At 34.5% G+C, this 25,598-nt stretch overlaps 1 protein-coding gene across 2 annotated transcripts; it reads left to right on the top strand.

The window, feature by feature from the left end:
- Nucleotides 1-21,321: 21,321 nt before the first annotated feature.
- LOC140991733 (putative respiratory burst oxidase homolog protein H) lies at nucleotides 21,322-25,485 on the top strand. 2 transcript variants are annotated; one of them, XM_073461859.1, is made up of 14 exons: nucleotides 21,322-21,782; nucleotides 21,864-22,026; nucleotides 22,156-22,204; nucleotides 22,306-22,419; nucleotides 22,656-23,465; nucleotides 23,577-23,669; nucleotides 23,754-23,869; nucleotides 23,952-24,054; nucleotides 24,139-24,224; nucleotides 24,332-24,479; nucleotides 24,559-24,678; nucleotides 24,766-24,894; nucleotides 24,993-25,071; nucleotides 25,261-25,485. In XM_073461859.1, the coding sequence occupies exons 1-14, from the start codon at nucleotides 21,452-21,454 to the stop codon at nucleotides 25,368-25,370; spliced, it is 2,451 nt and encodes an 816-aa protein (XP_073317960.1). In that variant the 5' UTR covers nucleotides 21,322-21,451; the 3' UTR covers nucleotides 25,371-25,485. The 2 variants fall into 2 exon arrangements, 1 of the variants encoding a protein (XP_073317960.1); XR_012177945.1 differs by lacking the exon at nucleotides 25,261-25,485 and having other exon boundaries at nucleotides 24,776-24,894.
- The last annotated feature ends 113 nt before the right edge of the window (nucleotides 25,486-25,598 follow it).

Below are 25,598 nucleotides of genomic sequence, written 5' to 3'. Positions count from 1 at the left end.
GCCCAACTATAGTGGGCTAGGTTTGGGTTGCTCAAAAGAAATAGGGCAAAAATTATATCGGTAGATTACTCAAAATAAGCAAATATCTTTTAAAATGAATATTGATATATTTTTGAGCAAATTATAAATCACTCTCCATCATCAAACTTGACTTTCACTTTATTCTATACTCCTTTAAATCTTTTTTTGAGCTCACCAATTTTTTAAAATTTCCAAAAATATCCTCAATGTTAATAATTATAGTATATGACATTGTTTTACATTTCGAACATGTTCTTAAAAGCATATAGTCCAAAGACAAGCAGCTACGCAAATTTTCTAGCATATATATCATGTTCAGATGATCGATTTTTTTATATATATAAATGACTCATCATGATTTCGTATAATAAATTTAATAGTTTACCTCTTTGACCGGAGTGCCTCAGGTTGTATCCACCGAATTTTACATATTGCTCCTCAAATCCTAACTACACAGTCGCAACAGATGGTTCCTGACGTAGATTTCTTCAACAGTACCTAGCACAACCTTGTTTCGTTTCCCACCTCAGGGTATCTAGTAAAGTAGTTCAATTTGAAAATAATACATGAGATGGGCAATAAGCATTGATCTTTTTATTCAAACATACAAATTATTATTACATAGTAACCTCCTGTAGAGAAACTTGTTTAAGTAGCTGCGAATACAACACACGTAAACTTGAGAGAGGAAATATTACAATTTATTTGAAAGAAAATGAAGTGGTTGAATGATGGTTTCATCTTCCTTCTGTCTTGGTAATTATAGAAGTATTGATGGATTTAAAATCCGGGCTTCAAATCTTGTGAATTATTCTGCCTGTTATGGCTGACAGCATCTTCTGAGTGATGATCCCTTCGACCAATAGTTGGTGGTTTTTCTTTATGGGTGGTTGAGTGCTCCATCTCTTCCTCTAGTTAATGGAATCGTCTTTTAGTGGTGGTCCATCGTCCACTAATGTAGTGGTTGGATCACATGTCTACTTTTCTTTCTCGAGGAATCTTTTGCTTTTGCATTGTCCCAGAGGAAATTGTTTCTTGTGTGTTCTTTCACCACTTGGTCATATTTCTGCAAGATGCTTTCGGTCCGATCTAGGTCGAAAACCTTTACCGAATTCTCTCTCTTTTTTATTTAGGCATTCTGGGTAGATGCTTTCTGAACCGTATTCTCACACGAGCCATGTTACAGAATTTTCAGCGAGTTTCTTTGCTCCTTGACAGTTTGTTATTCCACAGAATATTTCTTTTCTTTTCAAATAGGTCTTTTGCAAAACTTGCTATTTTCTGTCATAGTATTTAACATGAATGATCAATTTACAGAATTATGATAAAATTTAAATGAAAACTTGACTTTTTCCATCTCGGTTAGATAGACCCATAGACCCCATGCTCTTTTAGTAGAGATGTCATCTTCAGTTATCGAAGCATCAAGGAGTGTTTCTTCTACTGGAGGATCCTTGATAAACTTTTGAACATTCATATCTAGCCTCCTTAGCTTGATAAAATGAAAGGCTTCGTGTGAGCTTTTTCCGACTGGTTCTGGTGTTGTACTGAAAAAGTATAGCTCCAAAATATCTCCTTCGGACAAATAATCATTGTTTACCATTGTTTCATGAACCGCTTCTTGGATCCACTTAGGTAATCCTAAAATTTCTGGGAAATTGGGTGATGTTGTATAAACTGAGGCAAGGACCCTGAATTCATACCATGTCTTGATCTCCTTTAGATATGAATTTGTTTTCATCCATACCATGGAATATTTTTCTGATTCATCAACCCTGATTGTGGTTTGGTTAATGTCTATTCTTGTTTTCAATTTCTCCCAATTTTGTTGTACACCTTAAATGGATAAACTTCATTTTCATTAGTACAAACCTTAGATTTACTTTTGTCTGTATTTGGTCTAGGGTTGATATTTCCTTCTTCAATCCCTGAGGTGGAGGGTTGACTTGAAGACTCGACATAAGAATATGGAGTCTCAATTTCAGCCAACTCATCTGAAGATGATCTTGACTTAACACTTGTGCTAGAGGTATTTGAATCTTCTGCACAAGGCATAGAGTCTTGTACTCAAAAATCTCAATTTGTGAAATCAGTGGCTTCTCAATGCCTTGAAGTATAGGCTTTTGCATTACAGGCAATAGCTTGGTGTATGAAACGTCCACTACTCGTTTTTCTTTAAAATATACTAATTTTTTTTCTAAACCATTCGGCTGAACCACATACATATATATAGAAATATTTTGCACCATTTAAAAATAAACTCCAACTAATTATTTGAAAATCCCAAAAATACATTTCAAAACTTGAAAACGTAAATCTTCAACAAACTAAATTTATTATTTTTCAAAATAAAGCATAAACATCTTAATATCTCAAAAGCAACATAAGTCATAAAATCCTTAAAGTAAATGTAAATCATAAACATAATTGCAGAAAACTAGCGACGGTCTTCGGGTTATGTATACCTTCAGTTCAACTACTTCAACCATCAAGTCCTCCATCAAAATCATGCTCACCTGCATCGATCACACCGAATGAGTCTAATGACTCAGCGAACCTTAACCATAATAAAAAGTAGTACATATACATTCACAGACAACAGTGGAAATACTTTTAATAAAATAGCTTTCATGAACATGCATAAACTTTAAAAATTTATCCTTTCATCATAAATATTTCCATTCATCATATACGTATATGTTTCCCTTTTATTGAATTCAGATCCTTAATTGTGACTTTCGTATCAGTTGTATGTCGATGGATCCATCTACGTATAACCATGGTACCAGGCAGCGGAGACATCAGCGACACTCTCACCCGTCAGCTGAGCGTTGGCCTTACATATCATCATATCATCGTATCATCGTATTAGTCACAATCAATTCATCTACTTCAACCTTTCATTATTTTCATTTCTCATAAAATTCATGCATATATAAATCATTTTTTTTTTAAACGAAGCATGCAACACGTCTTTTAGCATTAACGTTTCATCATAAACTTACATAGACATTTTAACATTCATTACATCATTCATGATACTGCCAGAACGTCTAACATTTTTCAGGTGTAAAACAACCGTTTTGCCCCTAAAACCCTAACTTTCCCAATTTATCCTTAGACCTTAAAACGTCTACCCAAATTTATCCGAACTTAACATAACACCTTAAAATACACCCATAAAATATTTCTTAGACGTAAACTTAAGCTCCTCGACTAATTTTTCAACCATTTTTAAAACTTAAACGTCATCCTGGTTTTAACCCAAATCGACTCAAAACTTAACCAAACCTTACCAAACTTGAACCATAGCTTAATAACATCTAAACATATCATATACAACCCAAATCAAGCCCATTAAAACCACCGAACATGCCTAGAACAGCTACTAAAGTTTGCCCCTATTTTTCGAAACCCTAGCTTAACTTGCCATGCATCCCCTTCGGCCTTATCCCTCAACCAACACGACCAGCCCCTATAAAACCTTCCTAGGACAATGACTGAACCCTAGGGAACCTACTGGACAGAACTTAACACGCATAGAAGCTGCAGCCCTCAAAGCCGATCGCCATTAGCCATGCGAGCGCAAGCCTTACGTCCCAACCCCTTGCCTTCTAACTATCCCTAGTGCAGTCACCCTAGGACCATCATACAGCCCCCTTAGGTCTCTTGGAAATGCCCTAACAACAGCTAAGTGTCGTGCCCCGCTAAGGACCCCAAGCCGAAACCCTAACTCTCATACAATCACTTTTTTGTTCAGCTCTGCTACCCTCTATGTCCAACCAATATGCAACATTGTCTAGGCCCTTAAACCCTCTTGATTTCATCCATTCTAAGAGCCCTACCATGGCATCCCCATAAGTTTCAATGCATAAAAATCAAAGTTTTGGTATGCACAAGCCATGAAACGAAAATACATGGAGGGATTCATATCTTTCATGCACACATGATTAAACATACATAATATGGTGTGAAAAATGAGTAAAGAAATATTAAGGCATGCCTTTGCGTTTATTACGGCATGCCTTTGCCTTTGCGTTTATTATTAAACATACATAATATGATGCGAGGAACGTTAACGGAAAAGGACCTTGCTGAATTTCTGCACTATTCATTTGATTCTCCTCTCAAAACTCGTGTGGTATGTGTGAGTTTGTATTGGTGGAAAAGTCCTTGTGTTTTTCCTAGGGTGGGGCGTGAGTTTTGGGGTTTATGGGTAGGGTTTTGGTGCCTTGGTCGATATAAAATAATTGATACAAGGTTTAGGCCCACTAATCATAGTAAGTTAGGTCCATTAGGCCCGTTAGAAAATAATTAAAATATTTTTTAAGTAAAGTTTGTGAAAATATTAGCCGAGTCTCAAAAAGTCTCTATTTTCATTGAAAATTGATTGCCGGTTTAAAATACGACTCGGCGCGTGAAAACATTTCAAAAGTTGCCATTTTCGAAAATACCAATTAAAATATACCATACATTAAATAATTAAAGATAATTATTTAATAAAAATATTTTTTCTTTTAACGGTCCCCGATCTCCGTTCCTCGATCGCGTCACTAATAACTTTTAAAAACATAGTTTTATGCATTCTAGTAGAAAACTACATTTCAAACATGTAAACATGCATACCATAATTGATTTATGCAATTAAAACAGTTTATTTGATCATTTTCCATTTTCCCTAGATTTGCATGCAGTTAGGTTACGTTATAGCATTTTGGACCTTACAATTCCTCCCTCCTTTAAATGAAATTTCATCATCGAAATTAAAACTTACCGAATAACTCCGGGTAGCGACTCTCCATGTCCTTCTCGGTTTCCCAAGTAGCTTCTTCCTCCAAGTGATTTAGCCCCTTGACCTTGACCATTTGAATAACTTTGTTTCAGAGCCTTCTTTCTTGTCTATCTAGGATTTGTATAGGTTTTTTCTCGTATGACATATTCGGAGTCAACTGCAGAAGAGGTTCACAATTTAGTACATGTGAAGGATTCAACATGTACTTTCGTAGCATCGAGATATGGAACACAATATGTACTCCAGATAGCATCGGTGGCAACACCACTCTATAGGCTAATGTTCCAATCTTCTCTAAAATTTCAAACGTTCATATGAACCACGGATTAAGTTTGTATTTCTTGCTAAATCTCATAACACCCTTCATAGGTGCTACTTTCACAAATATGTGGTCACCCACTGCAAACTATAGTTCTTTTCGTCGCTTGTTGGCGTAACTCTTTTGTCGGCTTTGTGTAGTCTTCATTCTATCTCTGATTTTGACTACTAGCTCTACTGTTTGCTTGATCATGTCCGGACCAAATTCTCCTCTTTCCCCAACTTCGTCCCAATGTACAGGTGATCTACACTTTCTTACATATAGTGCCTTATAAGAAGCCATTCCTATAGACTATTGGTAGCTATTGTTATAGGTGAACTCCACTAGAAGTAACTTCGGTTCTCAACTTCTTTGGAAATCGATCACACAAGCTCAGAGTAGATCCTCCAAAATTTGAATCACACTTTCAAACTGACCATCGGTTTAATGATGGAATGATGTACTGAATAACAACTATGTCTCCATTGCTGCATGCAGACTTTTCCAGAAATATGATGTGAACCTCGGATCTCGGTCAGAAACAATGGACACTGGAATCCCATGCAGTCAGACTATATCTCGAATGTACAGCTCTGCATACTGTTTCATGGTGAATGTCGTCTTAATAGGTAGAAAATGCACTGATTCCATAAGACGATCAACTATCACACAAATCGCGTTGTATCCCTTGATAGTCCTTGACAATCCCACCACAAAATCCATCGTGATATTTTCTCATTTCCACTCGAGAATAGGAAAGTGGCTTAAGTTTCTCAGCTGGCCTCTGGTGCTCTGCCTTAACTTGCCGGCATGTCAAACACTCCGACACAAAACATAAGATGTCTCACTTCATGCCCGACCACCAATACAATAACTGCAGATCCTTGTACATCTTCGTACTTCCATGATGAATGAAATACGAAGTGTTACGAGCTTCCTTCATAACAACCTCTCTAAGTGAATCGCCACTAGGAACCTAAAGTCGATCTCGATAACAAACTATGACATCCTCCTCAGAATACAGCTTCCGACCTTTAGCTTCATCTCTTAATCTCCATTTTTGCAACTGTTCATCAGACAACTATCTTCACGGTTTCTATCCCTCAGAGTTGACTGAACGCGCCTAGCATATACTGCAAGCTTGAATCGATGAATCTCGGACTGAAATGGTATTTGAAAGTGATATTTGAGCGATGACGGCTGTCTTTCTACTCAATGCATCTGCTACTACATCAGCTTTGTCCGGATGGTAGCTATAGTATCACAGTCATAGTCCTCTACCAATTCTAGCTATCTTCGTTGCCTCATGTTCAACTCTTTTTCGGTAAAGAAATACTTCAAACTTTTATGATCGATGAAAATCTTGCACTTCTCTCCATATAAGTAATATCTCCAAATCTTGAGAGCAAATACTACTGCTGCGAACTCGAGGTCATGAGTCGGGTAATTCTTCTCATGAACCTTCAACTGTCTAGACGCATAAGCTATCACTCGGTCATTTTACATCAAGACTGCTCCTAACCCAAGTTTCAAACCGTCTGTGTAGAGAACATACTCTCCTTGCCCCGATGGCATCGACAAAACAAGCTCGCTTCAGCTTCTTAAAACTTCCTTGGCATTCTGATCCCTAAATGAACTTCGCATTCTTCTTTTTCAAGACGGTCAAGGGTACCGCAATAGGAGAGAATCTTTGAATGAACTTCCGGTAGTATCCAGCTAGACCAAAGAAACTACAGATCTCGATTACGCTCTTCGGTACTGACCATTCTTTAACTTCCTTTAACTTTGCTTGGATCAACTTCAACTTCATCTCTAGAAATAATGTGGCATAAGAACGTCACTCTCTCGAGCCAAAACTCGCGCTTGCTAAAATTAGCGAATAACTTTCTATCTTGCAATACTTATAGCGTCGTTCTCAAGTGCTGACTATGCTCCTCTTGGCTCTTAAAGTAAATCAGAATGTCATCTATGAAGAATATGATTAATTTATCCAAATACGGCTGAAATACGCGATTCATGAAGATCGTTGGCGCATTGGTCAACCCAAATGGCATGATCATAAACTTGTAGTGCCCATATCGAGTCCTAAAAGATGTCTTATGAACATCAGACTCCTTCACCTTCAGCTGATTATATCCTGTCCTTGCAATTGAACAAATAAGTCTTCGATTCTAGGTAGGGGATACTTATTTTTTATGGTGACTCTATACAGCTCTCGATAATCAATGCAGAGTCATATACTACTATCCTTTTTCTTCACAAATAATACTGGTGCGCCCCACAGAGAACAACTAGGGCGAATAAAACTCTTGTCCAGCAATTCTTGAATTTGATCCTTCAACTCTTTCATTTAGACGGATGCTAGACGATGAGGTGCCTTAGAAATTGGCATAGTGCTCGACATCAACTCAATAGAAATTCCACCTGTCGGTCCGGTGAAATACCAGAAACGTTCTCAGGGAAGACGCTAGGAAAGTCTCTGACAACCTTAACATCCTCTAGCTTCTGACTGACGGGAGCAGGCTCTGAAATAATACATGCTAGAAAAGCTTGGCTACCTCGCTTCATAAGTTTCCTCGCACAAATGCATGAGATGATGTGCGACATTTTCTTGTTCCTCACTAACTCAAAGATAAAAGATTTCCCGTTGGGCGGTCGAATAGACACTGAACTCTGCCAAAAATCTATCGAAGCTCCATTTAATGATAGCCAATCCATGCCAAAAATGATCGAATTCAGGTATTGGGAGTACTATGAGATATACCCGAACCACATCTTTTTACAAACGAAGCTCCAGATTCTTAGCAATGCTCGAAGTGACCATTTGATCACCAGAAGGAATAGAAACTTTGAAGCCATATTTCATATCCTTGGGTATAATCTTTAGTCGCTTGATGAATGTCTAAGATATGAATGAGTGTGTGGCTCCTGAATCCAGCAATGCGTAGGTGGCTACACCTAAAATGAACATCCTTCCTGCGACAGTTATACCATCAAAACCAGTCGCGTTGAGACTTAAAGAATTTCTATCATTATTTACCCAAAATTTTCGAAATTTTAGCACTTTGACGCTAATATTTTCTGAAAAATGCACATTTGGACCCCAAGAAATTTTCGAAAGTAGCATTTCAACCCTTGAAATTTCGAATTTCTTCAATTTGGTCCTAAATTTCCGAAAATTTGCATCCTAACCCCATAAATTTCATATTCCTTCAAGTTTAGCTCTAAAGTCTCGAAAATCTTTGTTTTAACCCTTAGGATTCCAGAAATTGCGAAAACAACAGCCCCTAAACTTTTCAAATTTTGCAATTTTGTCCTTGAATTTTAGGATTGTTCATCGGTCGGTTCGGTTCGGTTTTCGATTTTTTATTTCGGTTTTCGGTTTTAGAAATATATAATCCGATATCTGAACCATTAGGTGTATGTTTAAGGGTTGGAAGTAAATTGATACTCATGCTTTAACTGCTCGATAAATGATTTTTATATGCTGCATAGTTAGAAACTTAGATTTAAATGCATGTTGGTTACGTTTAGAATTTATAAAACATTCAAATATAATGCCTCCTAGACGCGCACTTAGTACCGATAGGCAAGCTGAGACTAATGAAGATCGTCAAGAGAATGCACCCCCACTCCTAATGGGCATGCTGTTACTCTTGTTCTAGAGGGCATGGTATGTTTCTTTGAGCAGCAGGCTCCGAGGCCACAACACAACATGTATGATCAGTTCTGGAGGCTGGGTCTGAAGGAATTTTCTGGCACCACCGACCCATTTGTTGCTGAGGGTTGGATTCGATCTCTTAAGGTGCATTTCCATTATCTGAATATGGGAGATGCTGACCGAGTTAGGTGTGCTACATATATGCTGCGAGACGACGCTTCTCTTTGGTGGGAAGGACCTGAACATGGAGTTGATCTAGTCACCCTCACTTGGGTGCAATTCAAGAACATTTTATGAAACGTATGCTATTTGTTTTCTTAAATCGTGCTAGAAATTTTTTTTTCCCAAACTTCTCACAATTCGACCGATTGGAAAATATACATATATATATACTTTAGAAATACATTGCACCATTTTAAAAACAACCAAATAACATTTAAAAATCCAAAGGAAATAGTTTAAAACATAAAATCGTTAAACTTTTTACCAACCTAAAAACATTATTTGAAAAGTATAGCTCATACTATAACCTCTCAAAAACCACTCATAAACATAAATAAATAGTCGTAAAATCTTTTAACATAACTTAAAATCATAAATTCATAACTAGTGCGGAACACTAGCGTCGGTCCTCGGGTTATGTGCACCTTCAGTCCAACAAAGTCAACCATCATGACCTCCATTAATATAATTATCATAATCACCTGCATCAATCACACCTAGTGAGTCTAAAGACTCAACACACCATAATCTTGATAACATGTACTACATATACAGATCACATATTACAGTGAAAAATACTTGTACTTAAAATATCGTTTTCATGAAGATGCAGAAACTTTAAACAAAACCATTTTCATAAACATTGTCATGATGCATAAACTTTAAATAAAATATTTTCATAATGATGCATCACTTTAAACATAAACATTTTCGTAAACATTTTCATATCAACATAAACGTATTCATAAACATTTTCTTATCATCGTAAACATATTCGCATTCATAGTAACATATTCATATTCATATTCGTATACATATTCGTATTCATAATCATGTTCATGTTCATATTCATATTCGTGTTTGTTGAATTCAGATCGTGATTGTGACTCGTATTCTTAATCGTATTGGGCGATGGATCCATCTAGAGAAAACCACAGTACTGGGCGACGGGGACACCAGCGACACTTTCACCGGTCAACTAGGCCTTGCCCAACGTATTAACATATTCGTATTCGTATTCGTATCCGTATCCAAGGAAATACGATCGTCAGGCTCCCACTAGTATCATAACCCTCACGATATTTCCAACATATGATCGTATTTAGTCACAATCCATTCACGTCCTTCAACATATCGTATTTCCATAACTTGATAAAAACATGCATATAATATCATTTTTCTTTTAAAACAAGCATGCAACATATCTTTTAAATTTCAATATTAAATCATAAAAATCCGTAAACATTTAAAAATCATAATTTAACATATTAAAAATCCATAAATATTTAAAATGACATTTTAACATGTTAAATCATAAAAATTTAAAATAAACATTTTGACATAAACATTCATAAACATATAAAATTCCATAAACATTTAAAATAATCCTTTTAACATATAAAATTCCATAAACTTTTGTAACCATTGAAAATAATCATATTAGCACATAAAACAGCATTCAGCGGATTGCCATGACGTTTACTAATTTATAGGTGTAAAATGACTGTTTTACCCCAAGACGTAAAATTTCACGTTTTTGACTTTTTCTTAATTCCGTCGACTCAATACCATCCCAAATAATTATTTAAGCTTACATTAATTTTCTCATATTTTTATTTGGCTTAAATCGATGACTTTTAAATTAATCTTTAAATATAACGTATTAATGCGTTTTAATCTCGAATTAAACCAAACCTTAATATAAAATTTCTAAATTAAAAAGTTAGACTTTTAATAATTATTTCTGAAACTTGAGTGCATCGAGACAGACAGTACACTCCCGAGAGCTTTTATTCTCCGAATTAGCTTGATAGTTAAAATTTTTAAAGATTTGTTAATGGTTTAATATGGATTTTTATGCGTTATTTTGAAGTTTGGTTTGGTCATATTAAAAGGTGGAAGTGAATTTTGTTAAGTTGATGATTTAGGGATTTTATTCACTTGAGATTTTAAATGTTAAATTATTTTGATTTATGAAAATGTTAAGTTATTTTAAATGTATTTCGGATTTATGCATGTAAAAAAAAATTTCAGTAGGATTTTAAAGTCAAAAATTTAAAGAGTAGAAGACGTTTCAATTTCTTTCCATCCTTCTAGACATCTAAGATTTCCTATTGTTGAAAAACTTTTTAGTACATTTTGGGTTTCTCGAACATGGGTTTTTCCCCACTGTAGCTCGTAATTATATCTCCTTGAAAAGATAGTCTTTCTTATTCTAGTTTAAGACTTTGATTCTTTTGTAAAATCAGTTTGTCTCGGATCTGGATATCGCTTTTCTGTATTAATGGAAACTCAATTCTTTCTGGATAAATTGTATGAGCAACTTTTCCAAATATCTCAGGTATTTCAATGAACTCATTTCTAATAAACAATTCTGAATTATGTGTATTAGATTTAGCATATGAAATTTGATAGGTATTAGAATATGATATATTATCCTCTTTCATTAGCTTTTTTCTTTGAAGTTCTGATGCAACGTCAAAGCTCTGCTGAAATCTCGATCTGTCAGGTTATAGAGAATTCTTCGATAAATTACTCATACAATTTTCTCTGCACAGAAATTCCCTGATATTCTTCCTAGTATTGAATCTTGAAGGTTACCCATTGGTATATCGCATATATCAATATCGATGGGTGATTCTATTCCTTATTTGAAAGTAGCTTTTTATCATAATCTGTATTGTTCCGATATGAATCCAGGACATGGTTCGTGCTATTTCTATATTGAGTTTTTGTAATTCCTCCTTTATTTTTTCAGAAGCAATTTATTTAATCTCCATTCTATTTCTCATAAGTTCCATGGGGATTGTCATTTCTCTTCTGGAAACTTTATAGATTAGATAATGTTTTTTATTTCTCAGGCCAAGATTTTCTAAGAATTTTTCTATTTGTCATGCAGAGAATCCTTGATATCTATGTAGGCTGTTATTTTCTCTCGTGATCTTTTGGACTATGTTATGAAATATTTTTTTTCTGACTAAAGAAACTAGACAAATCTTCATGTGTTTCATGTCGAAACACGTCGCCTTCAATCAGATTCTGATTATGTTCCATCAGATTCTTCCTGACTTAAGACTTCTTCTTTTTCGTATATACTTTCGTTTGAGTCAATATCCTCAAACTGGTATACTTGAACAAGATCTTGGTAACAAACTGTTTCTTTAATATCTGGGGTCGGATTGAAGCATTTTATTCCTCATTTTATCATTTTCTGGACAGTTGATCGAAATATGATTTCTTGCTCCACATGTCCAACAATTACAATCTTTAAAACTTTCATTAGCCCGGATACGAGCTCTTCTGAAAGTTCTCTTTGTAGGTGTTCTTCCCATACTTCGAGATGTGTTTGATGCTTGAGATGGCATCTTACTTTTTGATTGTCCACTTCTTTGTCAAGATTTGTAAGATCTGGTATATTTCTAGACCATATTATTCTTGGTTTTCAAGAACTTCTTTTTCTTCTAGCATAAGGATGAGATTTAAAACTCTTTCTTTTTTAATTTTGTGGTTTACTTCCAATAATTGTAGGAAGATCATTTTCTTTACACCATATAGAAGTACGTTTGTTAATACCTTTTAGTCATTTGTAATTCTTTTGTAATATTGTCATATGACATCATTCTATCAATTTTCTTTTGAGAAAAGAGGCTATTCTGCCAAATTATCTTGATTTCCCAGGACATATTCCTTAATTAATATTTCTCTCCAGGGACTCGGTATTTTGGCAAAGAAAAGTTGCATCGCTATATTTTCTTTGACCTCTGAATTCCATCTATATTTAATGAATAACATAATATATTTATCCACTAAACAGATATCTTGTAATTTAAGAATATACAAAGCTTAAATATATTTTTTTTTTCTTCTTTGTGTCTTGATTGTTAAAATAGTCTACCCTATAAATTGTGCTTTAAATAGGGTAGCTATTCTACTGGCTATCTCACTGAGAGATTCTTCAGCTAGGATTGACTCTTTGGTTTCTACCGAAGTCATGTCCCAAACAATCTTAACTGATCTCATAAGGCTCGTTTCTAAAATTTTAATGAATACTTCTCTGTTGGGAACAAGTTTTAATGCTTTGATTCTCATAGCAGATGTCCAATCATAGTCCAAAACATCAAGGTTAAGCATAACCCCATAAATATGCATGGGTTCCAAAACAGATTTCCCGAAGGATGTTTGGTGCAAGGGAATTTGACTTCTCCTTAACATTGTTCCTGCTGGGTGTGACTCTCCACCAGTATGAAAATCTGTTTGGGGTCCTCTCATATTTGTATTATGAGATCCCACACTTTCTCTTGGTGGTTCATGAAAAGATGATCAAGTTATTACAGGTGTTTTCAGCCCCAGTTGTGTTCATTTTTAGATCTACGACCTTGATATTTGCAAAAGATTCTGCAAGATCTTGATAATCGAGAACAATCTTTTATAAAGTTGTCACCAGATTAATTTTTTTTCTGACACAGTTTTAATTAGATTAATCATTTTTCCTTCGTCAGTCAAAGATTTTGTCATTACTTTGGTCTTCTCTCTTTGGTGTAATAAGGGTTCAGTACTACAAGGTGGTGGTAACCTTCTTTCCAAAGTCCTTTTACTAGAACTTGGTTGTTGTTCTGGGGTTTGAATTATTGTTTGAATATCCTTTAATGTTCCAAGAATTTCTTCTTGTTTTTGAAGGATTTTTTTCTAGATTTTGTGGTACATAATACAACATATTGTCATAATTTTGTACTGTCTTTTGAATTTCTCTAAGATCTCTGGATAGTTTAGAAGATTCCGGTACTATTTCTAAGAACCTATTATTTTGAATCATAAGTTTATCTTAGAACTCTGATATGTTCCACTTTGTTCTTGATATCTAACATTGGTTAGATATTCTTATTTCAAATATTCCAAAGTTTTGGAATAAACCTTGCAAATAATTAATCTCGAACTTGGGTTCGGATCCATATTATTTGAGAAAATTCTCCTCCTCAAACAGTTAATCGCTCAGTAATAATAAATTTTGTATGTTCGAAATAATTTTACCTATGTTCTTATACCATTTCTGGCCCAGTAAATTCAATTATTAAAATAATACATATAAAGGTATTTTTGTCATTTTTATTATTTTAGGGAGTTGGAACAAAATTTTTTGAGTGTAGGGACTTAGAGTAAATTTACGTTTGAGTTTGGGGATTTATCCGTAGTTTACCCTATATTTTTAACATGAATAAAAAATAATAAAAATATTAGTGCCCCTGACAAGCGCTATATTCGTATTAATAATAATTAATTTCAAATGATTTCAATATCATATAGATTTGAAATTCATTATAATTAAAATAATTATACTATAAATAAAGAAGGATTTGTATTTTCTTTGTTTAAGTTATCTAAAAAATATATGAATTTACAATAATGGATTTAAAATAGAATAAGCTACAAAATATTTTTATTATAACACGTTAATGTTTAATATAAAAATAAGGTGTAAGACATTAAAAGTTACTAAAACATACTATAAGCTATATCCCTCTTCTGCCTAAGATAAACTTAGCAAACACGAATCTTTTGTGCTATTTGTCTCAATTCTATATGTTTTTTTTTTTCCACACAAATTAATAAATTCATTGAAAATACAATTAACAAACAACTTTCCAATTTCTCTTTTTTAATGAGTGCTTATATAAATATTTTGTTATCTTATTATTCCAGGACTCAAATTAAATAGGAATATATTTGCAAAAGAGTACAAAAAATATAGCTAAATATGGTACATATCTATACTTTTGAGATAATGAGACGGAGGGAGTATATGTTGGGACGTTTGGAAATTTTTAGATTTCATATGTTCAATGTTATTTATTTATTTGACTAGAGAGAGATAATTATATAATCGAGTCTCAAACTCAAGATCTCATCTCAAACTCGAGATATTAATATCAGATGAACTACAAATTATCGACGTTCCACAATTATTTTCACATTAAATTTTATATTTTTTCAATTGTCATCATCCATAGTGCAGTGCAATAATCACCTCNAAAAAAAAAAAAAAAAAAAAAAAAAAAAAAAAAAAACCTCCCCAATATTATTGATTTCAATTTATATGAGATTGTAGTAATTCAATATGAACAACTTGGACACACGTTCTGCATATCCATAAAAACGTCAATATTTTTATTAAAAATATTTAATTAAATTCTATTCATATTAATTAAAAAAATAAAAGAATTCAAATTTTGTGAACTGGAATGTGATTCTAAAACACACATTATCAATGACAATAATTTTTATTTTATAAAAACACATATAAGAAACTTTTGGGTATCATCGATCTTATATAGAAAAAGTTATTAATTTTAAAAAAAAATTAGTTAACAAGAGTATTCAAGTTTTGCTCTCGTGCATACAACAAAGAATCGAAGATGAAAAATTTGAGAAACCTTGAAGGAGTTGAAAGAAGAAAAATATGAACTTTCCAATTACTTTATTTTTTTTTTATATCATTCTTTCTTTAATTAACTAAAATTATTATTATAAAAAATAATCCTACATTGAAGATTTTATAAACGATATTCTTGCATGGATTTATTCAAATTCTCAAGTTGTTCAACCAAAAAAAAATCTTAAGTTGTTATTATTATTATTATTATTGCAACAAAAAATGTCAATTTCACTTTATAAAGTCATACACAAATAATTGTTATTTGTTTAAAAATTTTATATTTTCTTTATTGAATGCATATTTTTGTTAATAAATATTTACTATTAAAGGTTTTATCAGGTAAATATGAATTATCATAAATATTTTNTTATTTATAGTTCTGGTTTTAAAAAAAGAAAAAAAGAAATTATAAGTGGCCAGTGGGGGTGAATTTGTTTGTAGTTCTTTGCACGTTGCTCGGTGAATTGCTTCAATTTTTTAAAAAAGCGCGTCTTAAGCAATTAACAACTACGAACAACGTGCTTCCAACTAATATTGACTTTGCATGGGAAAATTTTAAATTACATATTATGACTTCTACCATTTCTTGCAATTTCTAATTTGAAAAATTCTACGTCTTACTTGGCGCAATTTGGAAAAAAAAATTGGGAAACTATTATCGAAGATAAACGTTGCACGTTTTACAATTACATACAATGGATGTAATCATGAATAAAAAAACAATAAATAAAAATTAATAAAGAATAGTTGTTTTAATTGGGTCAATTAAGAAGTTGAAATATTCGTGAGTGTGTATATAGAATGGAAGCAATCAATCAGAAACAACTAAAATTAATTAAGAATAATTAATTCGAAGATCCAAGCTCGTACGCCGCTTCTTCTTCTACTAAAGATTTACCTTAGAACTTATAAACTGCCTAAATCAAAACTCATAGTCAACTCTTACAAAAAGTTGAGACACACAGTCAAATAACCAATACAAAACAAATGAAATAAAGTAATGAATCTTCATATTCAAACTGTCGAACAACTCCTCAAACGATCTTGACAAGAAGTGGTTGAGTAGTTTGACAGAAGCTCTTAATGATCCTTAATGATTTGATAGACGATTTTTGAAGCGAGGACTATTGAGTAGTAGTGAGTATTACAGTGAAAAGTGCTCAGAAATATTTTGGATAATGCAAGCTTAAAAATTTGCTTCAAATTCGTGTACTTGTAATTTTTGTGACTTCATCTCTTCTTGATATTTTCTATTTATTGTGCTCTTTTGCATTTCCTTGTTCAACAATCAACTGTAACTCAATAAATGAGAATTAATTCAAAAGCATTGTTGTCGATTACCTTTATTGAATTACATTATACTTCAATTAATGAGCAATTTTAGCATTTCCAAATGCTAAAAGAAACGCCCGTTGACATAAAAAGTAACCAACTATGTGCTATGAATTTTTCGGAAAACATTATGATTTGATTTCTTTTCTGCAGTACAGACCAGATAGTCAACTTCTATGATAAAGTATGTGAGGTCCTTGTAAGACGCGTAGCTTGAATATGACGTTATCTTACTAAACTATTTTCAAATGTACTTCGATAAAGCGAAAGGTTGAGTAGTCCTTATGCCACAAACTTGTACACTTGAGCGGTCGAGTAGATCAAATAAGATGCTAAGATTGAAACGGTGGAATAGCTTTAAATATTGAGACCTGTTGAATGATTTCTTCTGATTTTTTAGTAGGGCAGTCCAAATGTAATTATATGCAAAGACAACTTAATCTAGTATAATAAGTTATTGTTTGTTATCACCAAAATTAATGGATCTAAAAAATTTCTCTTTTTTAGTGATGACAAAACTTAAGCTTCATAAACATAAAATGCTTTAAGGAAAACTGAATTTCAATGAGATAATGAATTTCATTATTACAACGTAAAGAAATGTAGAAAAACCTAATATGCCTACATGCATAAAAAATAAAACATATACTACCTCCTAGAATAGAAGCTTCTGACAATTCTCTTAGATTTATCCTTCTTTTTCTTCTCTTCTTCAGTCTATCTTCTTCTGGCTTCATCCTGCCTCTTCCTAGATGCCTCTTCCTATCTATGTTGTTCTTCTTCATTTTTGGCATCAACTTTATGAAAATGATCCATAATATCTTATAGTTGGGTGCCAAGGATAGCCTGAATACTGCCACTACGAGCCCCAAATCTTTGTTCAGTTTGGGTTAGCTGTCCAGACAAAGTGACTATGGTGTCGTTAGTGTGCTTCTTTGAACTCTTGAACTTATGTAAATTTTGAGGTCTAATTTGAGTTCGGATACATTTCGCAGTAAAGCTTGGCAAAGATTGAAAATACCGACATCAGAGGCTATCAGACGACCATAAAAAAAGACCATGAGATGCCGGACCTTCTCAAGATAGAAATTGACCTCAGCAAAATATGCATCAACCGCAATATGATCAGTTGTGTGTGAAGGGTCAGCTTCACTATCATTTGACTTCAACCGGTCGTCTTCATTTTAAGTACTCATTTCCACATTCTCCATATTATTGGCTCTAGAGGTGTCCTCGAGTTTGGGAAGAATGGGAGATGAATCTTTTGGAATATCAGACTCGATTAGTGGGGGAGAAAGAACAGAAGAATCTTCTCGATCAACGGTTGTCCGAGGAGGTGTGTACTTTAGAACCATTTCTTCAAAGATTGTCTCAGGAGATGCACTTGATTAGTGGTTGTCTGAGGAGGTGTGTACTCTCTGAACCGTTTCTTCAAAGATTATCTCATGAGATGCACTCTTGGGGTCTGTATCTTGATCAGTGTCTATGTGAGTGGACCGATCACCAAAGAGATCAAAATCTGTCATATACTTCATCTCATCATCCATTGAGGTCAGAGAGATCTTAGGTAGTGATGTCTCTGATAGGAGCGATTTGGGGGAAAATCGTTGAGCTACAATAGCTCGATTCTTGAAATATTGAACACCGATGAATTAAATCGAGTTTGGTTTTCAAACCAAGCGGAAGACACTCGAAATAATCATTTGTATAAACCGATTAATTATTTTGTAAATCATTTAAAATATATTCAAGTTGAATGAGTAAAAATATTTGGGTTGAAGCATTTTATCAAACATTTGGTATGTAATATTTTGGTATTTGAAGAACACATAAAATGATTCAACAATGCATCTTTAAAACAATGGAGATGATAAGTAAATGTAATAAATAAATGGACACAAATTCGTTTATCGATGTTTGGATACTTCAAATGCTCCTACGTCACCCCTTCTTCCTCTTGAGAAGGATTCACAAGAAGACTTTGATTTATACAACTCTTTGTACAAACCCAATCCAAAAAGGCAGCACCCAACTAGAACGCTTAGCACTCAAGATTGCAGGCAGCACCCAACTAGAACTCCTAGCTCTCAAGATTACAGGCAGCACCTCATAATCAGTATATTGTTTAATGTCTCATATGAGAAGATTACAAACACATTGTTTTACGTTTTTGTGTGAAGACTGACTCATCTAATCTTTGAAGTTCAACTCTTTTGTATATGTGTGAGTTATTGTGTGTGAAGAATTTATCCTTACAGTGTACATCTCAAATATATTCTCACACAAGGGCTTATGTTCTTAACTAGCATATTTATTAATGCTAACTGTCCATGCTTTGAATCTCTTTCAAAAGCTCTTGTTTGATCTTCAAGATGTTGTATTTATAGGTCCCAACAATGATATATACATTAGATACAAGAATATGATATGACCGTTTGGAAAGTTTCTGTACTGTTTCTGAAATTGCAACGGCCAATTCGCCTTACTGGACATTTTGCCGAGCCTAAACTGGTCAAATGGTCAACTTTGATCAACTGGTCAGCAGCTCAACTGGTTCAGTTTCAGTTGGTATGTTGAAATCAGCCTTGCTGATCTCATTTTGTGCAGAACCAGTAGTTTCATCGTCATTTATCAGCATCTTAATATTCGATTCAGACTTTGACTTCTGAAGATGATTTATAGATCATTGTCTTATCTTTCCAACACATACTGAATCGCTTCATTCCAATAATTGAGATGAGAGATATGGCCAAAATACTGCAACTAATCATACCCAACTGATTGCTATTTTCGTGCAATTAGTTTGATCATTCAGTGATCATTTGACCCATATAATATCCGATTTTGCCCAACTGATGTGAAATAAACTTGTTTCAAATTGAGTTTTCTGATCAGTAAAGTTGACGGATTGTCATTTGAATCATCTAGCTGAAAGATATAATTAGAAAACCGAAGCTCGCTAGAAATTCAGTTTGGCTAAATTCAGTTTCAATTTCTTTCTTGTGTTTGCAACTTCACACGTGAGTAAATATGTTATAAATACAATAACAAGTTTTGTTAACATCAAAATCAAGTTTGCGAACATGAAATGTTCCAACAGTCTCCATATCAACGACATAGGATTGGGTTTCCCCTATGGTTGAAGCAGGGTCAACGGTTGCATGGTCTATAATGGTTGAAGAGGTTTCTTCAACCGTCGCTTTCTCAGCTTCGAAGACAGCGGATTTGTCCACCACATAAGCAGTGGAAGAGCTATCACCGGTGTGCGACCGATTGAAACAAGTAGGATCTGGGACAACTGTTTCAACCACTTTGGCTTTCCATTATTCCCTAGTTGTTTCTTCTTCCATACCCATATCATTGAGCATGACAAGTACTTCATTGGCGTAGACTTTGATTGTCTTGGCAAGCAGTTGCTTGGGCATCTCAAACTCCCTTCGCTTGTTCTGAATCTTGGAGGTGATTTGGTCAGAACATCAAACTCCAACCATGAGATGACTTCAGCATCATCGAGAGCTATGTGACTTTTGAGATCAAAATTGGTCTGCTTCTAAATAATTATTAGCCACAAAAGACTCTCTCTCAATTGAAATTCTATGAATGTCCGCCATTCGAGAGCTATCTCAATATCATCAGTCTTTGCCTAGTCTAGCATCTGACCTTCAAGAGTCGCCAGTTTCTCTAGTAAATCCTCCTCGAGGATGGTTTTGAACCTGACAAAGGTGCGGTGTTCAAACCATCTATCATCCAACTTCATCTTCCTGGTCACAACCTCAATACTTGAGACAATGTCAAAGTGACATCTGTCTGAACCGCAGTAAGAATTGCAGAAGGCTTCGTTGACAGTTGCATCTTCCCCTTGCCTTTGTCCTTAGGGTCCAACGGTGGGAAATCAGTGGTAGAAAGTACAAAACCTTCAGAAATGTAAATGCTAGCCATCGGCAGAGTAGGATGGACTTCTGGAACCGTCTCCGCATGAGTCACCTCGGACACCAACTTGATCTTTTTCTTCTTATAAAAATGATTTTGTGTAATAACTTGATATGATCATTTAAAATTCAAAATAATAGATATATATTAAAAATATTTTAATAAAATATGGTATATGGTAGATATAGATGAGATATACATTTAATAAAATATATTTCTATGGTTTTTTTTATTAAATATAAAATGAACTTTTTATAATTGAAAAGAAGAGTAATTTTGGTTTATAAAAAACCATATTCTCAATCTTAATAATATATCATAGAAGTATAGATGAATATTAAAAATATTAATATGTAAGTCGTAACATTTTATAAGTTTCGATCGAGGAATTATATAGTTTCTATTTTTAAATTTGGGAAAATATATTTATAAGTCATACGTTGGTTGTGTCAATTGTGAATTTTCTCATGTTGTCCGTAGACAGTTCATATCTAAGATATAAATATAATAAATAACTTAATGATAATATTAAATAGTCCACTATTTGTTATTTATTTAGAAAAACATTATTCGTTTCTATTACATATAAGGCGACTTCTCTCTTTCAGGACAACTAATTTAACTAACTCTTCTCCTCATAGTTATATTTCCTCTTGCTTTATCCCTCCCTTATTACCTTAAAAAAAAATCTGCAGTTGATTCCTTTTGCAGGAAAAGTTCAGGGAAAAAAAGAAAAAAATACAGAGAAAATAATAATAATTCGAAATGAATGATACAGGACTACCTAGAGGAGATTCTGTGAAATGGATATTAGAGAAAATTGAGATAGATGACATGGCTGATATTCCAATGGACGAGAAATCGGAATCTGTACGAAATGGTGCAAATCGGAGTTTTTTAAGGAGGAAGACAAACAACACGAAGAATAGGACGGGCCCAACGGAATCGGGTGCCTCACAAGGGCTAAAGAGTTTAAGGTTTCTCGACAGGACAAGAACGGGGAAGGAAGAGGACGCGTGGAAGGATATTGAGAAGCGTTTCAATCAGCATGCGGTCTATGGTAGATTGTTGAAGGACAAATTTGGAGTATGCATCGGTAATTTTGTCATTAAGTTTTCTTGTTTTTTCTGTTGAATGTGCCAAGTTTTTTGCATTTGATTTGCTTTCTGGAATTTAGGAATGGGAGACAGCAAGGAATTTGCTGGTGAGTTGTTTGAAGCTTTGGCAAGAAGGAGGAACATTTGCACGGAAAATGGGATCGAGATAGAATTACTAAGGGAATTCTGGGAAGACATGACAAATCAAGATTATGACACGAGGCTTCATATATTTTTTGACATGTAAGTTAACTCTCGGCCTATTCTAGCAGAATCCCACGCCGACGGGACTTGAGCTAGAAGAGCCACCATATACTTTATTTTGGATTGCATCGGTCATGTTATTGACTGGACATATTAGTAATGTTGTAGGTGTGACAAAAATGGAGATGGAATGCTGTCCGAAGACGAGGTTAAAGAAGTGAGCAACGTTTCACTAATTTCGAGCAACTTCTTCTGTTTGCCTTTCGCTTTTTCTTCTAGTTCATGAGACAATTTTTTCGGTTGTTTTTTATGATCAAGGTTTTAGTAATGAGTGCTTCGGCGAACAAGCTGTCGAAATTCAAGCAACAAGCTTCAACATATGCTTCTTTAATCATGGAAGAGCTTGACCCCGACCATCAAGGATATATAGAGGTGCTGATATATATACATTGTTGGATCATTTTCTGTATAAAAGCCACTCTCTTTCCTTCTGCCCCCTCCCTCATATACAACGTTAAAATCCTATATATATAGATTGTACATATAATTGTGCACTGATCGATAAGTTTGAGAAGCTCTCTTACCTAATAGGCCACTCGTTTCGATTTAGGTTCCACTCTAAGAATTATGATCTATATTACTTTTCCATCAACTCTCCTTTAAAGCAGATGTGGCAACTCGAGGTCTTGTTAAGAGGGATGGTTTGCTCGGAAGAAGACAAGAAAAAGACTTACAAGAAAACGCAAACATTGGCAAGAACCATGATCCCTAAACAGTACAGGACCCCAATAAGCAAATTCTTATCGAAAAACTCGGAAAGATTTTTCGATAATTGGAGAAGAATACTTGTTCTCACGTTGTGGATGTGTGTAAACATTTCCCTCTTCACTTGGAAATTCTATCAATACAAAAAAAGGGCTGCTTTTCAAGTAATGGGATATTGTCTATGTTTTGCTAAAGGTGCAGCGGAGATTCTTAAGTTCAATATGGCTCTCATTCTTCTCCCTGTGTGCAGAAGAACTCTAACTAAGCTAAGAGAGACGTTTCTTGGGACGGTAATACCATTCGACGACAACATCAATTTCCACAAATTAATCGCACTATGTATCGCCATAGCAACCCTTGTTCATACGCTGATGCACTCAGGCTGCAACTTCGTAAGACTGACAAAGTGTCCTAATAATCAGTTTAACGCCATTTTTGGACCGGCTTTTCATTTCCACCAGCCGAGTTATTTGGGAATTGTTGGAACTGTCGTCGGCATTACAGGCATCTTGATGATAATTCTGATGATCTTTTCTTTCACATTGGCGATGCATTCGTTTAGGAGGAACGTGGTTAAACTGCCGTGGCCTTTACACCATTTGGCAGGTTTCAATTCCTTCTGGTATGCGCATCATTTGTTGGCTCTCGTTTATGCCCTCTTAATCATTCACGGTTACTTCATATTTCTGACCAGACAATGGTATAAAAAAACGGTATGCAAACATTCCCTTTAACCCGAGTTTTGCGATTTTTCTGGTATGATACCACAAGGAATCCGAAAGCAAATGTGGAGTGACTTACAGTCCGAGTTTTTTGATTTGCAGACATGGATGTATATTGCCATACCAATGTTTGTCTACACCAGTGAAAGAATTCTCACCCTTTATGACAGAAACTACAGAGTCAGCATCATTAAGGTCGAATTTCATCAACTTTTACTAGTTTTTCTCTGGGCTGTCGAATTTTTTTTGAGCAATCTAATCTTTGGTCTGCATTTTCAGGCTGTTATTTACACAGGAAATGTATTAGCCTTATATGTGAGTAGGCCTCCTGGATTCAAATACAAGAGTGGGATGTATCTTTTTGTCAAGTGTCCTGATATATCAAATTTTGAATGGTAAAAAGTGTACTAACTTGTGAAATAACGTATCCATATTTCTTAGTCAGTGAAACTAATAGTTGAAGAACTAACGATACAGGCATCCGTTTTCGATTACCTCTGCCCCCGGCGACGACTATCTAAGTGTCCATATACGCACATTGGGAGATTGGACAACTGAACTTAGAAACCGTTTCGCTAAGGTTACTCGTCTTTCTTCTCCGGTGGTTTTTCCAAAAACGTATCACTAGAATGTAATGAATATAAGGAAACATCAACAAATGCAGGCTTGTGAACCTAGATCGACACAGCCAAGAAGGGGAAATCTGGTGAGAATGGAAACTAAAGTATACTCAGACACTGAAAATTCAGAGTGAGCAAATAGTCCTTTGATAATATTTATTTTCAGATATACAAGTTTCTGATCTCAGTATAAAAGGGTTCAAATTTTATGTTTACAAACAAAGTTTTACCTTACAGATTTCCAAGAATAGTGATCAAAGGACCGTATGGAGCACCGGCGCAGAATTACAAGAAATACGACATCCTTCTGCTCATCGGTTTGGGTATCGGAGCAACCCCATTTATCAGCATTATCAAAGACATAGTTAACAACGAAGATGAATTTGTGAGTACAAATAAATCAAAACAACTTCCTGTTTCCCTTAGATAATTTATCTTCCAAATGAATAAACTTCTCGAATCAGGGCTCAATAGACGACAGAAAATGCCCTGAACGAGCATATTTCTATTGGGTGACAAGGGAACAAGGATCATTTGACTGGTTTAAAGGTGTTATGGATGACATTGCAGAATACGATCACAACGTATGGTACTTAGAGCGAGCACGATACGTTTTTTCATGTGTTTCTACATTTATCTCATGTAAAAGCTTCTTAATTAAAATCTTGCAGCATGTCATAGAAATGCACAACTACTTGACGAGTGTGTACGAGGAAGGAGATGCTCGATCGGCACTCATAGGAATGGTTCAATCGCTGCAACATGCGAAAAATGGGGTCGATGTCGTTTCAGAAAGCCGGGTAAGCATCCTTTTTGCATGTTTACGTGACTCCAATCCAATACCAATAAGCTTGAGAAAATCAATATATTTACCAATATTGGACTATTGGTGAAACAGATAAGAACGCATTTCGCAAGGCCAAATTGGAAGAAAGTGTTCGCACATCTGGCTACTACGCATCCATCTACTCGAATAGGTAAAAAAAACAGATGTTTTACTTTCTATTATTCTTCAACAAGTAACATGTAAGTGTACACTGATGGATGACTGATACCTCATCTTATCCTCAGGTTCGAGATCCAATTATAAAAATCACCGCTCTAAACCAAAAAAAAAAAAGAATATATGTTACAGAAAACTAAACAATGATAATATTGATTTTCAGGTGTATTTTACTGCGGAAGTCCGACTTTGACGAAGCCGCTCAAAAAGCTTTGCCAAGAATTTAGCATGAATTCATCGACTCGATTCCAGTTTCACAAGGAAAACTTCTAGCTAGCTAGGAGCTTATAATGTATTATATTATACATGGAATGTTCATTTTGGATTCATTAGGAAAATTATGGTGAAAAACGCTAGCTAGGAAATGACAATTTTGTGTGTGTCAAATGATACAAATTAAAAACGTCCTCACGATAATTTCATGAAGCGAATCTGAGTAATAGGAAAATTATGGTGAAAAATGCTATGAAAAAATTAAATCATTTTCGTATACCAAACGTG

Source organism: Primulina huaijiensis, chromosome 13 (assembly GCF_012295235.1).
Source record: "Primulina huaijiensis isolate GDHJ02 chromosome 13, ASM1229523v2, whole genome shotgun sequence".
Lineage (NCBI taxonomy): Eukaryota > Viridiplantae > Streptophyta > Magnoliopsida > Lamiales > Gesneriaceae > Primulina > Primulina huaijiensis.
Note: the sequence above shows the minus strand (reverse complement) of the source record. Positions and strands in the feature narration are given on the sequence as shown.